Source organism: Rhyacophila brunnea, unplaced genomic scaffold, assembly GCF_057557595.1.
Source record: "Rhyacophila brunnea isolate RB1 unplaced genomic scaffold, BYU_Rbru_1.0 scaffold_1, whole genome shotgun sequence".
Taxonomy (NCBI): Eukaryota; Metazoa; Arthropoda; class Insecta; order Trichoptera; family Rhyacophilidae; genus Rhyacophila; species Rhyacophila brunnea.
Window position 1 is genome coordinate 26,010,908 of NW_028232751.1, and position 19,438 is coordinate 26,030,345.

General features: G+C 32.9%; 1 protein-coding gene across 1 annotated transcript in view; it reads right to left on the reverse strand.

Moving 5' to 3' along the window:
* Eip78C (Ecdysone-induced protein 78C) overlaps positions 1–19,438 on the reverse strand; it is a 68,293-nt gene that overhangs the window by 16,312 nt on the left and 32,543 nt on the right. The window contains exon 2 of the mRNA XM_085961162.1: positions 1,903–2,030. Within this exon, the coding sequence (XP_085817288.1) occupies positions 1,903–2,030 (128 nt within the window). The remainder of the gene's footprint in view (positions 1–1,902; positions 2,031–19,438) is intronic.

Here is a 19,438-nt window from a genome sequence, read left to right on the forward strand (position 1 = left end):
TTTAATCTTGTTTTTCTAATTTCCGATACAAATCTTGCAATCGATTTTTAACTAACTTCCCGACTAGCTAGACATTTGAAACTTTTAGAATATATCAGAACACGATGCCAATGCATTTTTTAATACTTTTAGCTATCTTTAAGTAGAATTGAATTCATTTTTAGTTAATTCTGTTTTGTATGAAAAGTTATTTCGATTCTGATAACCTTATTGGTTGCTAGGGGGTCTTAGAAACTAAGTTATTAAATAATATATACGTGCATTACTATGAAAATCATTTTGAAATGACATTTCATTATTCAGTATTTCTATCAAGTACCTACAATTTTTTTGATCGTTTAAGCTAGTCGAGTCAAGTTTATATGATTCAATAGAAAATTTAAAAACGTTGTATATAAAAAGTCCTTTTTATCTTGTAATTATTGTACTTTAGATTATTCCGAATTTGAGATTCGCTGGTGTAAAAATGTCGAAAGCTTTTGTTAAATAATTTTTGCCTATACATAAATCGTATTAGATACAATGAACAGAGACTTTATTCCACATAGTTTTGAATTTTGACGGGGAGGGAGGGGGAAGGGTGTTTAAAAAATAGCGGGTACCCTAGGTCGGGCATCTGTGAAAGGGCCTATGACCTATGTCAAGGGTCGGGGTGGGTGGCAATCTTGATGAGGCAGCGCAGCCAAATAGGAGTAAAGTTTTTTTATAGTCATAAATATGTTTATAAATAAATAATTAATATATATTTACAAGTAATATTTCTTTTTATTAAATTGGGACGTGTTTAAATGATTATATTTTTTTCCAAAATGAATTCTAGAGTTTTTTTAGACCTTCTCAATCGATAGTTCTTATTTGAATTCAGTGACGTCCGTAGACAGAATGCCGCCCCTAAGCAGCGCTAAAATGACACCCCATTTTTTTTTAACTTACAATATTTTTTATCATTCTTCCATGGCTCCAATATCTAAGAAATGTGTTGTATGGATACAATACTAACAAAATATATAGGTCTAATTTAAATGCCATCTCTACTTCAAAAGACAATATTGTCCACGGTTTTCAGATACAATTCAATATACACCTGACAACTTTACAAACTCTTGAGTGACTGGCAAAAATATTTGGATAATTTAATTAAGTAAGTACCTACGAGTATGTAGGTACCTATCTATAATTCAAATATAATTCTCAAACCTGCACGTGTCATTGCTCGTCATCAAAGATGTGACGTCCAAAGACAACGGAAGTAAACTAGACTATCGCGAACCCGACAAAAAATACACTCCGGTTAAACATTCCATGCCAATTAATACATTTTGTTTCCAACCAGTGAGCTGTATTTTTAATGGAGAGATATTTCCGTAATTACTATGTTAGGTACCCTATTTCTATATATACCTAATGATTCTTCTCGATTTGCCGCCCTTGGAATAACTGCCGCCCCCAAGCGACGCTCAATCTGCCTACCCTCACGGGACGTCACTGATTGAATTGATATGATATGTGGTAGAAATTCCATTAATGTTATTTGTTTCATAACCAAGTAACAAGTTGCTGATTGCATTTACTATAATATTATGATTTTGGTTTTATAATATTGTCTATCAAAATAATGAATGAAGTCAAACTAACAATATTTCCAGGTACATAATCTCTCAAACTAAATTACCTAACCTATGTTGAGTTGGATCGGCGTATTTTTTTATACCCACGACTCGATAGGGCCAAGCGGTCAGTGTGAATCGTCGAGTCTGTCGTGTAATTTGGTAATGTATGTATATCAAAGGAAGAGTATCGTCAATGAGTACCTACCGATACTAGGTATATATAGCGATACGATTTGTCATCCATAGTAATTGTAGGTATGTGTGTGAAATTTATTATTATGAAATGGTTTACCTTGCATCCCTCGCAGGATGTGACTCCGTAGTGGTAGCCAGACGCCTTGTCCCCGCAAACTTTGCAAGGGACGAAGGTCTTGCTGCCGGCCGAAGGACTCGCGCTGTCGGCTGCGTACTGCTGTTGTTCTGAAATAATTGAAAAAATATATGTATAATCACAGTGACGATTATCGTTCATGCGAAGAAAGTCAAAAGACCTAGAATATATCAAGTTATCAGTATAAGTATCTTAATTACGTACGCAACGACGGCAAAGAGTCACCCTTAAGCAGGTTTAAAATGCCACCAATTAGCATTGTTAATCTTAAATGTTATCTGAATCCAATTCCTTCCTACGACATTTTATTGCTTTAATTCTTAACGTACAAATAATAATATAACAGTTTGCATTACAATATTGCCCCTGGGTTATATCATTCATAATTATGAGCGCCGAAAACATTTTTTTTTCATTTTAACAAAACTCGTTCTCAAAACAATGTTATATTCGCATTTCCACATAATTTGCCGCCCCCTTAGAATGTGTCATTCATATACCCCCACGGAATGTCACTGATTTTTCGTAATATATTAGAAACATACTTATTAAGGGCCCACATGCTCAACGTAGGTCACAGTGGAGATATTATAGTATTTTCAGAACATAACCCTGGACAATCCTTAAACATTGTAAATAATCTATTTATATAATTTTAAAGCCTTATTGTCCTTTATATTTTTTATTTTAAACATTTGATGACTGCATAAAGTATTTTTATTACATAAAATAGTATTCTTTTAAACCTCTCGATCTAATGTTTATCTAAGGTTTAAAAGAATACTTTATGCAGTCTTCAAATGTTTAAACTAAATATAAAGGATAATAAGGCTTCAAAATTACATTAATAGATTATCTACAACGTTTAAGGAATGTTCAGGCTAATGCTTTGAAAATATCATAGAACTACATTTTGACCTACGTTGGCCATGTGGGCCATTAATATAAGTATTTTCAAAGAATGGGATGAGATGTGACTGTATCGGCATACCAAGACGATATCCTAGACTCGGTGGCAAGTTTTGTGAAGCACTGACTGATTTTGAAGCCCCACGGTAAAAAAAATAATAATCGAATTTTAATTTTCCAAATAAATCCACGTGTATAAACGATTAATTATTTTTATTTTGTATAATTTATACAAACATGACTTAGAAACAGGGTTTTCCTCTAGAAAAAGAAATCATGTCAACAGAATCTACAATCACAATTAATTTATATAATAATATGTAATATTCGCAATTTCCGCCTTATTCTGCTGTCTCTTAACACGTCATGATCCACATACTCACACGGGACGTCACCTATGTTAACATTGTTTGTTCTAGAAAATCTAAATCGATATTATAGTTAATAAAACAATTTTACGAAAATCACCCATGTTTTAGATTATGTAATAATTTAATAATTCTATCACTGGTTTGGAAGCTCCCCTTAAAATTGTCCGACGAATCGGTTGCGTCACTTGCGTCAAAGAAATTCGCCTCTGCCTGGGCACATTACCAATGAGAAAGCTTTAATGCGAGCCAATAAGACAATCAATCATATTTTCCCCACAATTCAAAATATGATTTACTCGAACTCATAATGCAGAGAAAGGTAGAGGACCGCAAAAGCGTAGGTTTATTAGCGTAAAGGTTTATTAGCGTTTAAAGCGTAGGATATTCTCTTGGTAACTGCACCCACTCTGTGATGTTCAAGTTACTTTTTTTTTAAATTAAAAGTCGATGTAACGATAATTTATAATTATATTATGTTATGGTTATGATATGGTTAATCACTACTTCTTTTGCTTTCAGAAATCTGATGTCATCACGAAGTGAAGTCCATAATATACCTACCTATGTTCGAAATGGATAAGTAAGGCAAGAGTTATTATATGGACGTATTGTGCTTATTCAAAATTCCACGTCTTGGACATATTCACAAAATTAAATGAAGTATTTTAATCACTCCAAAGGGGAATAACTAGGGATCCCGAACTATTTTCGATACCTATGAATCCCGGGATTGGTAAACATAATCCCGAAGATTTCGGGATTGATTTTTTATCAATTTTTATGGAAAATAACAGAAAAAATACTTTTATTAACAAATAACTAAATTAGAAATAAACTGAGTTTGAATGAAGTTTGATTTATACCCATATGTAAGTTGCCGATTCATTTTATTTTTTCACATAAATTAATATAAAAATGAGATATATTGGAAAAAACAATGCTTCGCACTTTTAACAAAGTAATTCCACCATGATCTCATACGTTTTACGGCAGTTTCATATTTGGCTGACTAATTAGATTTATGAATCGGAAAGGCCATACCTCACGAATTGCTTTACTATTTTAAATCTCGCTAACCCATTAATTAAGTCTTTACTATCAGAAACAGTAATCTCATTATTATTTATATTTCAATTTTATTTACTCCATTAAACTTATGTATTTTCAAGATTGAACGTACACAATATTAATAATAAAAATGTCTTAAATAGTATAAATTATACTAGATTTATTTTTGACCAATTTTATCAATGTTATTTGTAAATATGAAAAAAAATATATTAACTATGGAAAAAATTCCAATCCCGGGACCAGTCCCGGAATCCCGAGATTGTCAAATTGTAATCCCGTAAATCCCGGGATCAGAATTTTGGCTCGGGATTGGATTCCCTAGGAATAACCTAAATATTTTTAATGCGAGAGATTAAATATTTTCTCTGTCTTATGGAGATTCGCAGTCGTCGAATAAATAGACTCTTTTTCAAAATTCGCAGTACGAATTATTTCCCCTAAGGGTACCTATTGCATATAATGTAAATTCTAGGCTTTCATTGTCGCCAGAGTCACCCGTTATTAATTGGCCATAGGTTCAGATTCACCATTCTCTATTAGTTACAGGTAGACAGCGTTCCCTAAGGATCAAATACCACCTGGATTTATGGTAACAACGCGTGGGGATTTCAAATAGAATATAATATTGACAATCAATTGGATGAAATCTCAATATGTTATAGATATATTCCGACTGTCATTGGTATACCGTATTGTGAAATTAACTGACTCGTTGTCATTATGAAACCTCGCAAGGAAAGATTTCTTTGGAGTTAACGAAATGGTTATAAAATATATAGCAATGGCGAGAATGCGGACAAAATTATTAATTAATTATGCAATGTGATTGATATGGCCAAGTGGCTGAAGTGGTAATGGAATGGACATATCGTTTGGCGAATGGGTAAGTACAGGATGAATACGATCGTTCAAGAGTGTTTAGACAGTTTAGTGGTAGGTGCACTAGAAGCAGAACGCTACAACCGGGCTAGACGACGTTATGTAACAGCGAATAGATACGGAGAAAGGGGGGAGGAGTGCTTACAACAGCGATTGCAAACCATTGGCACACGCGGAAATTCTGCTAGCACACAAAATAATTGTAAAACCTCAACCGGGACGACCCAAAACGTCCCACAGTTTAAAGGGGACCGAGGATACGTAGTAAAATAAAACGAGAAGTCGACTCGGATTCTGGACGCAAATTTATTTTCGGTGAAAAGGCTGTTTTTTAAGGGGAACGAAAACAAAAAATCTATTGACACATTTCAAATCGTATCAGTACGTATATTATTTACTTCATTTTCTAAACGTGTTTTACTTTGTATTTCACGTGAACGATTTCCCGAGTTATTGCTAGTAGTCAATAAATTACTGTTGGTCACTAAAAAAACTATTTTTGAGGACACTCTATTTCACAACTCGACACTCCACAAATATTTTTCAGTTTTATTATTATCAAAAGGTGTGAGAAGCACTGGAATAGAAAATTATTAAACTTGAAACCTAGAAATAAAACCTTTATCTATCGTGATTCATTTTCAAATTGGTATCATTTTATATCACATGACTCCGTCATCAGTTTTACAAATATTAGCTGTTAGCCATTCGCTCTGCGTTTACGTAAATGTAGGGAAAAACGCAGATAGGGCATGGCGTCGGGTACATTGCAAGAACGTGTTTCCTGCATACATACTAATAAGTTGTAATGTTTAAACAGGTTTCATAACTTTTTAAAACCCTAATGGCATCCGACGTCGTATCCATTCCTTCTCCGCTATAGATTGTCACTTATTACAATATGGTGTATCCTACAGCGTAACGAAAGTCTTTCTGTTTATTAGTTTATTTCTACGAATTTACCTAACGGAATTAGGTAATAACTACCTACCCTTTTGTTTTTGTTTACCACAACCTTCATTTTGCCACCCACTTAAATATTTTTATTTAAAACCCAATAAATACTGTTATTATTACATATATATTGAGATTTGATTTGATATAATAGTACACTAGTGTTAGGTTAATAGGAGAATATTTTTTTATGCAATTGTTATTGTGGGTAAATTTTTCGTAAGTCTATGTGTAGGGATTAGTAACTAATCCTTACACATAACTGTTATGGTTAGGTTAAGTTCAATTACATAGTACATATTTTATTCATTATAAAAGATAAATTATAATGATTTTCATAACATGGCGATTACAGATATTTACTGTAAAGGTTAGAGCTATTTATTGGACACCGTAAAACGCAGAAAATTTGTGAATTTAAGACATATTATCGTGTGTGGTGTAGTGACGGGTTAGGGACTTAGAGGCTCGAGACACCCTGATAAAATAATAAATACTTACAAGATAAAAAGAACTTTTTATATACAACGTTTTTAAATTTTCTGTTGAATCATATAAACCTGACTTGACTAACTTAAACGATCAAAAAAATTGTATTTGATAGAAATAATACTGAAATGTCATTTTGACACTCATATTGATTTCCATAGTAACGCACGTATATATTAATAATTTTGTTGTTAGGACCCTAGCAACCAATAATAGTGGATTGGATTATGGATTTCTTCCGAAATAACTTTTCATACAAAACAGAATTAACTGAAAATGAATTTAATTCTACTTAAAAATGGCTAAAAGTATTAAAAAATGCATTGGCATCGTGTTCTGATATATTCTTAAGTTTCAAATGTCTAGCTAGTCGGGAAGTTAGTTAAAAATCGATTGCAAGATTTGTACCGGACAAACAACCACCGGACAAATAAGAATACGACCTAATAAAAACGTTGTAAAAAACACAATTTCCGACTAATAAAGTGCCTACATAAGTAATAATAAAACATCAACGTATAATATCTTTCCTAGAATCACATCCCGTATAACCTATACCTAACTCAAAATAATTATTATTGTAGATATCAGTTATATGACACATAATAATTTATGGTTTAGTTTTTTGAGTACTTACAAGTAAGTCCGTATCTGTTTGAGTGCTTATTGATATACTCAATTTGTGAGAGACACGTATCGTCTTAAAATTTTGGTAAGTATAATTATATTATTGTATGCCATCTTTGAAATGTTTCAAGGCCCCCTTTCAAACCTTGTGACGAGTCGATTGCGTCGTCTGCGTCAAATAAAATAGCCCTGATCAAATAAACAGATTTAGTAAAAATTCACAAAGTTTAAAATCGCTCCCCTGAAAACTTGTTTCTCGTGTAGCTCTACATATTACTGCTTCCCGGTTGGTACAGACATATTCAGGGACGTTCCGCGGGGGTTGGCAAGTATAATACGGGCAGTGGGCGATACATTTTGAAAGACGGCAAATCGATGGTTAGTACTTTTTTATCGACAGGAATAACTAATTTTATGAATACTTATTGCAATGTGTATTATAAATTACATTGAAATAATTTATAAGGAAAGATGAACTACTGAAACGTATCAGCTCATTATGATCAATTACAAAATTAATTTGTAATTAATAACACTTCCTACGGACAGATTTTTATTTAGTTTTAAATAGAATAAATTGCCATTATTTACAGAGTGGAGGTCACCTCATTACATTATTTTCCGATACATGATTATTACCCATTTAATGGAATTAACTGTACACCAGCTGCAAAATATCGTCGAAATCAACAAGAAAATTGTTGGAAAATGACAGTTGGCTGAGATAGTAGATTTTAGACAATAACCGATATTTGAAGATCATTTTGGGGTCAATTTAATCATTAATGGACAACGTACTCTAAAAAATATAGAAAACTAAGAATAGCTAACAATGCTTCTGTAGGTATAAAAATCATCCCCGAATATGGATATTACGGTAAATCGCGATTGATCGCTACGAATTTCTCTAAAAAAAATGAATCGGTAGAATTTTACGGAACATTTATTAAATTTTACCTTATTTTTTGTTAAAGCTTTGGTTAAAACATTTTAAAAACTTAGTACATCGAACTAACTAGGTACATGCATTACGCGAATATTGACGAAAATTTTGTTATAAAACAAAATATTTTTTTATTCTAAATATTAAAAGAAAGAGGTATTTTATGGTAGGAAATAACAATAGTACATTTTTACCACGTTTTTATTAGCTCGTATTCTTGTTTGTCCGGTGCAGATTTTTTTTTGTGCAGTACAATTTTTTTCTTGTTTGCCCAAGATTATTAAGTAACTTCCCGCCTTACTTGACATTTGAAACTTTTATAATATATCAGAACACGGCGACAATGGATTCTTTTAATACTTTTGGCCATCTTTAAGCAGAATTGAATTCATTTTTAGTTAATTCTGTTTTGTAAGAAAAGTTATTTCGATACCATTATTGGTTGCTAGGGGGTCCTCGCAACTAAATTATTAAATAATATATACGTGCTTTACTATGGAAAACAATATGAAATGTTAAAATGACATTTCTGTATTCTATAATATTTATTCAGTATTTCTATCAAGTACAATAAAAAGTTTTTATTAATACATAGAATAGTCAAGTTTATATGATTCAACAGAAAATTAAAAAACGTGGTATATAAAAAAAAAGTTCTTTTTATCTTGTAATTATTTATAATGTCATTCCTACCAACTGATAATTTACCCAAATTCTTAATTTTCGAACCATTTAGGATCACTAGGGTTGAATTTACCATATGACTACGGGAGTCAAATCTTCCAAATTAGAAGGATACGAAGGCTTCCCAAATAATATATGCAGCGTTTTAAGAATTCTTCTCAGTGCACATAATATGTATGACTAATTCCCATTATGAACAGTCATTTTCTTACTTAACTTACTTACTTATAGTGATCAATTGAGATTACTGTTATTCTACTATCAATAAAATCATTAAAACGGTGTTAAAAGAATATTTTTTATGTAATAAATAATACTTACATTACAAAAAATACGAATAGTTTTATTAAAAAATAAATACAAGATAAAAAGAACTTTTTATACCTATACAACGGTTTTAAATTTCATGTTGAATCATATAAACTTGACTTGACTAGCTTAAACGATCAAAAAAATTTGTACTTGATAGAAATAATACTGAAATGTCATTTTGACATGTCATATTGATTTCCATAGTAACGCACGTATATATTAATAATTTAGTTGCTAGGACCCCAGAGCCCTAGCAACCAATAATGGTGTCGAAATAACTTTTCATACAAAACAGAATTAACTGAAAATTAATTCAATTCTACTTAAAGATGGCTAAAAGTTTAAAAAAATGCATTGGCATCGTGTTCTGATATATTCTAAAAGTTTCAAATGTCTAGCTAGTCGGGAAGTTAGTTAAAAATCGATTGCAAGATTTGTACCGGACAAATAAGAATACGAGCTAAGAAAAACGTTGTAATAACAATATAGGTATTATTAATTACATAAAATCTACTTTAAGATGTTGTTTTTTGAGGTAACTAATAATATGTATTACCCCGACGACTATTCAATCGTGAATCCGGCATCCGCTCGCCGCCTTAAGGGCACATTTTGTCTAAGGACGTCACTGAATATTATGCAGGTAAATCCGCGCTATCACGATTACATAGCGGAGCTACCCCCTTAAAGTCCTCGCAATAAGGAAGCTGTAGGTCCAATAAAACAACTGCATTTTGATAACGGCCGTTGATAATGGAATAATGATAACACTGATAAGGAGCGAGGCAACAGTGAGCAGGCAGCACCATCATGGGCGCCGCACACAACTCTTTGATGAGGTTTGTCTTGCAAGAAAAACCTGCCCAGTGGAACCGGCTGCGATACTCGCACGCGGCAAAGTTGTTCAACCGTCGACAGATGAGCAATGATATCATTGCTCATACTATATAAGAGACTAACAATACTAATTTATAATATAAACAAGTGAAAATAGTATTATGGGTACACTACTTAAGTATTATAGGTCACTACCATGCTTTAAAATCACGGTGTCCCTCATTCTACTCGATTTCTCTATCCCGACATCTCGATATTATATATATTTTTTTTGGTACAGTTCGGTTATGAGGAATACAGCGGAAAACACATTTTGAAAATAGTCGATATACTGAATTATTTGTTAGGTTAACCTAACCTAACCTAAACTAACCCAAACTAACAAAATAATAATCCGTATATCGGGTATTTTCAAAATGTGTTTTCCGCTGTATTCCTCATAATCGAACTGTACCCTTTGTCAAAAATAGCGTATTTTCATCGACATAAAAATATTATAAACATAATTTGGAAAACCAAAGAGACATAATATAATAATATGTATTCGAAAAAATATTGGAACACAGTGGGACATTTTTCGTAAATTGTGTAGTTATATTCAATAACGAATGCTACATTAATCTTGTGACTTATTTATTAAATAATAAAAAAAACAATGATTTGCAACCTTAATCTCTCGTAGGCAAATTAGTAAATATTGTTTTGGATATATACTAATAGATTTTTAAATCAATTATCTAGATTGATTATTTTACAAAACAATAAAATTTTATGCATTCTTCGGCATATTATAATAATAAAAAATCGTTCTGAGCCGCAGAAAAACATTACGAAATTATTACTGATTTAAGATAGTTTCTAAATTTTAAAAAATCTATTGAAATTTACATTGAAGTCATTGTAATTTCATAGTAATTACGGTCAGCAACTATAAAACTTCTTACGTCTCACATAGTTAGGCGTGTATGCATAGTAGTAAACACCAGTCAATCGATTATTTGGTAAATATTGCATATTTTCTGTGATTGAAAAATAAATTAACTGCCTACCCTCACGGACGTCACTGTATGGTAGTCTGGTGTGTTTTTATAGTTAAAAATGAATAAAAACATATTATTTTCTACGTTTGTAAATAAAATGCTAATGATTATCTACTGTTGAAGGTACTTAATTCCATATTATTGTGATTTTACGTGATTTTTCATCTAAATAATAATGATTGATTGAATAAAATTTCAACTAACTTCTATTCGGTTATATCGAAGTGTGGTTCTGGAAACTAAATCTGCTCTGAGATTTATTGTAATCTGCAATGCAATTAGCTCATTTAGCTCGTTTTGATATTTTAAGCACCCATCTCCATAGAGATGGATTTTTTTCAACGCATTCATCAATTACATTATTAGATCAGTGGTCAGAAACCGGCATCCCGTGACCCGAATAAGGCACAAATGTAACCCACATTTGTGCCTCATTCGGGTAGCTTATAAAACATGGTTATCCATACTGAAATTACATGCGACCCGTATGTTGAATTAGTTCAGTAATATGCATTTTTATATTATGAATAATATGATTGAAGAAAATGGAGATTATTTTTGTGTTGCAAATCTGTGTCTGTAGTTGAATAGCAAACACAAAAATGTACTTTCTTTGGTGTTATTGAAGATTTATAAACTGAATCACAAATTATAAAAATAAATAGCAAAATGCAAATGCCTATGAAATCTTCGAACTTGCACCTGAGGGTTTAGAATGCATTTATTATATATTTTTGGGAGCATGAGCATGTGTAGAGCTTTGTAATTTCTCGACTTTTTTCATTTCTCGATAATTCGAGATTGGTTTACTGATTTATAGAAAATTTGTATACCTCTCCATGCCGAAATTTAAGAAATTCCGTTCACAATCAACCGACGATATTTTTGATTTCCACTGTGGTCGACAATTTTATTTTTTCGTTTCAAGTATTGCTATTTTTGCCTAGTAATAATTTCTCGAATTATCGAGAACATAATTGTTCTTTTCTGATTATTTCTCGTGATTTCTCCCTGAACCTCCAGCCACTGAGGATTTGAAGATGCTCGGACAAATTAATTGATAATCAGGAGCACTGGATAGTTCCGGATGGAGAAAGTTTCCGTAGGGCATCAGGGCCCTGTGTGATGGGTAATGATGGGAAATATTCCATACATCATTTGTATAGTTTAAGTCGCTCTTCAGTGGGTATTTTTTACATTTAACAATTCGATTTATTTCAAAACAATATATAACATTACAAATTATTAGTTCAATACATGCACACCAAGACTTTTTGATATTTTACAAAAAAACAAAGCAAGAAGAACAAATTTTATTATATAATAAAAGTTAGAACTACAGGTAGGACAGTGGGAAGCCCAACATGCAAATTTCCCTGCATTTCCATATTATGCTATATGGTCTTCGACACCACTATGTAAGTATAGCTCATCATAGTATCTCGATAAAATTACAATTGTCGAGGTGATGTCAAAGATGAAAGAAGCCCAACGAAATAATCAAAAAAGCCAAAACTCCAAAGTTAGCATACGTTATCGAGCGGCATCACGATATCAACTTCTGTATTTATTATCATCATTCATCACACATAGGACTGGTAGGCGACGCATTGGCAGAACAATAACTACTCTCTCAAGAATATCAGAGGTCTTCTTGAGCCCAGCATTCTATCACTAAATGGACGAAGTATGTGAACAATAGAAGGTCTATCGTATCAACCATACCCCACATACTCTGGGTGTACTAATATTTTTTGAACAGATAAATACAGATGAAAGTAAGATTGGAAAAACAACTTTACCTGGATCGTAATGATTGTCAATTTGAAGCAATGTTTTTGAACTGTTCAGGAAAAGTGTCCACATTGAGATATTGCATGGGATGCTGTATCCTGTAGGTATATAATAATGCTGACCAATATCATCACCAACGATAACAGATATTGCACGGAAGATTAAGTACATACTTCGATATAATATTTATCTTTTAACAAGTTGGGATGACGACGTATACATTTTACTGATATCAGCTGATTTTTGCCTCGCTCACCTGTTGCGGGTAGCAGAAAAGACAACAGCTAGTAAGTGACGGAAGTCGAGGTGAACGATCTGCAAGAGCTCAACGGCGAGCGCCGAACACGAAGCCCGAGACCGAACGCCGAACGCGATGCATGCAAACAGAATGGCAAAACCGGAGCACGGTATCCGAGCGGCGAACGCGGCAGTGGTAGCTGTCGACTCGCGAGGAGGTTGTTGAACCAGCGGATCGCTGAGCCCGCGGCAATTCGCACACTTCGGCCCAAAAAACCGCCGTATTCAATCCATTAGGAGTCGTCCACACATGCCGCAACGTGATTGAGACACACACACACACACACATTCAAAAATGAAACGGGATATACCGGCTGATGTTAAGCTCATAGATGTAGTAAATACAACTAATGTAGGTAAATATTATTATAATAACGTTTACATAATATGGATATAATAACTAATAACTGGATGAACCATGTGATAAATTACTAACTAGTCCTCTCATCGAATTTACAAATTTCATTTTGGTAGAAGTCGGTTATCCTGAATACAGCGGCAAACACATTTTGAAAATAGCCGATATACTGGATTATTTGTTAGGATAACCTAACCTAACACCTAAGCTAACCCAAACTAACAAATAATCCAGTATATCGGCTATTTTCGAAACGTGTTTGCCGCTATATCCAGGATGAACGTATAGAACCTTCATCTTTTACAAACCAACCGAACGCATCACTCCCGGTCTTAACGGGGCATATCATTGATGTGAAATATCACCAGTGGTGTATGTGTCAGAAGCAGTTATCCAAGACTGATTTCGCCACGCATTCAAGTGTGCTGTGAGTGAGCTTAAGAGACTTTGCGAGTGCCAGTTACCGAGAGGCAAAAATAAAAATAGTAATATCGTAAACAACTAATCATTGTATGCAAAAGCTGTTTAAAATCTGTCTATAATCAATGTTTGTTTGTGTTCCACCCCGGATTGGAAACTTGTGTAAATGTACTGATAAACAAGCAATGGTGGTAATAGTTCGCGGACTTTGTACGGTTTCAAGCGACACGTTTATGAAATGTTTTTATTATTAAAGCCCGCAAATTTGTCCGTAGACCCTACGATCAATTCAATAGAAGTTTTTGCAGTTGTGGACACGTGTTGAGTTTCAAATAAAAATGAAAAGTGGGTGGGCATTTGTGTAGCGTCCAAAGTTTATAAAGAATTGTATAATTTGTTGGCTTGTTTATGTCTGGACTAGGCTTTCGTAAACAGATAAATATGGCTAAAGGTGAACTCTACCTGCATTATAAAGATGGTAAATTGGCATACTAAGTTAATTATTGTTTCATTATGTTGACACGTCTACTCTGCTCTGCCAGATGTTTATTGTAAAGGTGTGCACTTAAAATTTAACTCACCCTACGTTGTAATAGGGCCGATGCATACATATTTTCCTTGGGTGGGTAACATATTCTAGAAAAGTTTGCAAAAATCGTGCATTATATAATTTATCAATCCTCATGCTCTCTAGGGTATACAATGGTACTTTAGTATAATGGTTATAACGGAACTTCAATTTCAACCGCCCTCTTTTATACAAACATAAGAAAATTTTCGGATAGTTTTATTTTTTACAAAAAATATTACACTCCACTACAGTATCCCCCAAATCCATATTGGGCAGTAAAGATGTTCTATGTTTACATAATATAATATATAAAACAATTTCAAATGATCGTTTGGTGAGATCAATAAGGCCACGTTTACATTGTTGGAGTATATTATGATTTCCGAGTTAGTCTTAATGCAATCAAGAATGTCTCTAATCGCAACGAAACGAAAAAATGAATGGTCGTCATTTGGATCCTTTTTCATTTTATTTATAATTTGTTGAACCTTCGAACGTGCTTTGTGTGACACGAATGATGACATTTAACAGTGAGAAAGGAACATACAGATTGTTTAATTCTCTTTTACTATATTACTTTTAATACATGTTACAATTAGATGTGATAGAAAATATAGAAAAATGTACCCAGGATTTTTTATGGGCGTAGAGTGAATCTCACCGTGTGTAATGAAAAAATCGTCTCGAAAAACGAACGACTTTCGAGCGTCGACAGACAATCAAGACTCCTGAATATTGTCTGAAAATCCCGACAATGCACATGATGCGGTCGTGCGCAGTAAAACTATATTTCGCCATGATTTGTTGACAATTGAGTATCACTGATTCAATTACGGCTAAATCAGCCGCAACACGACAGAACGAGTGTCACATGCACCTCTGAGACATATTTTAGTCAGGAAAAACGAAGTAGAGGAAGAGCGTCTGCGCTTTGGAGCGACCATGTTAAGAAGCTTACCCGTGTCCAAAAGATGACTGCATTTCAGGGTGGTTATGATCCACAGCTATGACAAAACGATCAAGTGAGCACCATCGAAGAAGAAGAAAACTTATAAAAGTGGATAATAGCGCGTCCGAGAAAAGAAAGCAAGACAAAAAGTTGCACTTACGTGCGTGTACACGCAATTTGCATTTAAAATTGGTCTCTTGCAACACGTAGTTGTCGTTCTACAGCTGTGTGGACGCGGCTTTATTATAATTTCATTACATCATTATTTTACGTGTGTGCAAGCATCAAACGGGTGTCAGTGTTCGCCAAACCAACGCAACACTAATGTTCGGCCGAACCGCCATGCTCTTCTTCGGGCGGCCGATGATTGCCGATCGCCGATCAATCCCCGCAATCGTCATCATATGCATAACATAACAATAATATAATATTGTTTATAATGTTATATTATGTAGCATCACAGCGGCATTTTGTCACGTCTCTCATATTCGTTTTTGTGACTGGCAAAATAAACAATTTAGTACACCTGCTAAATGCGAATTTACACGGATTACCATGTTTTGATTGTTTTACATCTGTACAGTTAGATGTAGGTAGGTAGATGGAAACGAGACTGCTGTTAACTGTACAATCGCACGTCGGCAATGGAAAATAATATTGTGTCTAACGTATATATATCTAACTCTAACACAAGGATTGCAATTTCAAGAAAAAAATCAATTCTAGGAGTAATACTGTTTTATTCCATCCCGGGACTAGATAGAAATACAAATTTATACCAACAATAAAAAAACAACATTTACTAGCACTAGGTAGGCATAACATAATTCTAGGAAAATTACGTTCTGAATAATATTTTTTAATTGAACATCTTTAATTTAAATGTAATTCAATATGTATATTTACAATAACACACAATATGACTAAAACTCAAGGAACTAAGAAATAATGGAACTGAATAGCTAACGGGTGTGGAGTAACAAGCAACCGATCCGAGTGTAGAAGAATATGCTATAAACTTAAAGACGTGTCAATAATACGATTGTCCTTCGTTCTGACAACTACTCTCGGTTTATGCACTGACGCTCGTTCAATATTGGTGTATTTAAAGGTTGAAACACACACTATTGCACGTGTATAATGTGTGATTCATTTTCTTAGGACACTCACACATTCAAAACCCTGCGTCAAAATGTAGTGTATTGCGGTATAGCCTATCGGAATTATATTTAGTTTATTTATTTAAGAATACAAAACATTGTGGACATAACAAATCTAAATTCAAGACGTACACGACATGAGCTTTATATTGTAAGTCAAATATTATCCTCACAAGAGAGAAGAAGGAATATAGAAAAAATATTATAATAATAACAAAAAATAAAATGAAAACATACTTAAGTACAATTTAATACAGAAAAATATTTTTTTTAAACAAAAAACATACTTACAATTTTATCCTACAGAAAAATAAAGTTTCAAAAACAAAATGCAAAGTACATCATTGAAAATGTATATGTGTTTAGGGAGCGCGTTTACTAATCTTGTATCTTTCGCTAACGGTGCCTGATAGGCTTGACACGAGGAAACGGTTCCGATCCAGAATAAATCATGGTTATTAATCTGTTCTGTGCTAAAACCTTATCAGAAATACATACATACGTATTCATACTATTTAATATCACGCATTATGTTATTATAAATTTTAAAGCTCGCCGAAAGCTTACAAAAAAAACGTTGAAAAACGAATAATTGCTAAATTAAAATGATAGAAACCAACTCGGGTGTGTTCACTTTTCTCTCTCTCTCTCTCAATATTTTGGAGAAATGTATTTTTTTATAGATACAAAACAAACATTATTTTATTTTACCATGCTGGGAGGCGGAACCCCGTGATTTAGAACATAGTTTCTTAACCGGTGGTCCGCTAAGATTTTTGGGTGGGCCGCTAAAATTGTCTGCAGTTCAAAAATAGTTAAGTACCTAGAAACCCAACATTTGAAGTGGGGTTGTATTATATTTCGACAATTGTTTCAAAAATAGTGTAAATATTAATATTTATTATTTTATTCCAATGTCCGTAAAACATTTTTTATTTTTTTGTGGTCCGCGGATGTAAAAAGGTTAAGAAACGTTGGTTTAGATTGTTTAGAATATCCTTTCAACCGTCCGAAAAATGCATCAGCAAAAAATATACGACTAATTTTAGTAGGGTACCTACCTATCTAATTAATAAAAAAATCTTATTTATTGCAATGAGCTAAGATCCAATGAGGGTTCACAGTAAAACATAGTTATAATATAATATATATAATATAATATATATAATATGTAATATGTTCTAATTTTAAATAATTACAAGATAAAAAGAACGTTTTATATACTTACAACGTTTTTAAATTTTCTGTTGAATTATTATGCTCAATATGCTCAAACTTGTACTTGATATGAAGTAAATAAAAAACAAACAGATATAGAATACTGAAATGTCATTTTGACATTTCATTTTGATTTCCATAGTAACGCACGTATATATTAATAATTTAGTTGCTGTGACCACCCACTTAGCAACCAATAATAGTCTTTTACTTTTTACGGATTTTTATGAAATAACTTTCCATACAAAACAGAATTAACTGATTACTTAATTAATCTTAATTCAATTCTAATAAAGATGGCTAAAAGTATTAAAATAATGCATTAGCATCGTATTCTGATATATTCTAAAAGTTTCAAATGTCTAGCTAGTCGGGAAGTTAGTTAAAATTCGATTGCAAGATTTGTTGGACAAACAACCACCGGACAAACAAGAATACGAGCTAATAAAAACGTTGTAAAATACATTTCGATGGTAAAAAAAGAAACTACTGTCAAAACCAACTACCTACTTACTCTTGACACAATAACATCGTTCACCACACATATTTAATTGTGGACATAACGTAACGGTATTTAGAAAAAGATGCTCATTTATTCTGGAGACAGATCATATAAAAGTTAATTCTTAAGTCGGGGGATGTCGTAGAATCCCGGGATTCGGGATCTCGGAATCGTAAACATTTTTTTAACCCTCGTAATCCAGTGCGTAAGGCATTGGTCTCTCACCCGGGTGCTCCGTGTTTGATTCCCGGTGAGGTGACAATATATTTATGTGGTTATCTCAAAGTCATGGTGTTTATGTGATCGTTTCCCTTCTACCATTGCAACACTGTTTCACTAATTTCACTACACTACAAAAAGAATATATATGTACGCTACATGTAAATATTTTGTTTGTTTTGTTTTACTTGCTTAATCAGTGAGGAAATTAATTCATAATGAAATCTTAGAATTTAATTAAACGGCGCTTTTTACTGAATTTACTCAATAATTATTAATCTCAGGTTACCGAAATAAGATCATTCATTATTCATTAATCATTTTCGAAAGCTTGTAACTTAATTAGTAGGCAGTCACCGTATATACCTAGACGTGAGCTTTTTTGTTATAGATAATTAGTAGGTATTTTGTTAAGAAATAGATAATTAACTTAATTATTGCATCAGGTCTTATTAGTTATCATTATTATGATTATTTTTAATATAATAATAATGAGGATTTTTCATTTAATATTAAATGATCAAAGCCCTTTAAAAAAGGTGTTACATTGCTCGAAGAAGAGACAGCTGGGCGTCTATTAAATCATAAATATATAATTATCCAGTAGTACCCAAGAAGACATGGCCCCCACCATAGGCGCCGGCGGCGTGGTGCAATTTGATGCAAGTGCACCACCTTTGACTTAAAAACTTTTTTTGATAATTATTGTAGGTATAATACCTATAACAATATTATTTATTGAAGCAAGTTCTACACAATATTAAAAAAAAACATGTTAAGGGCGGACGTGCTCAGCGTGGGTCAAAATGGAGCTTTTTTCTATTTTCAAAGCATGATCCTGGACATACCTTAAACATTGTAGATAATCTATTTGTATAATTTTGAAGCCTTAT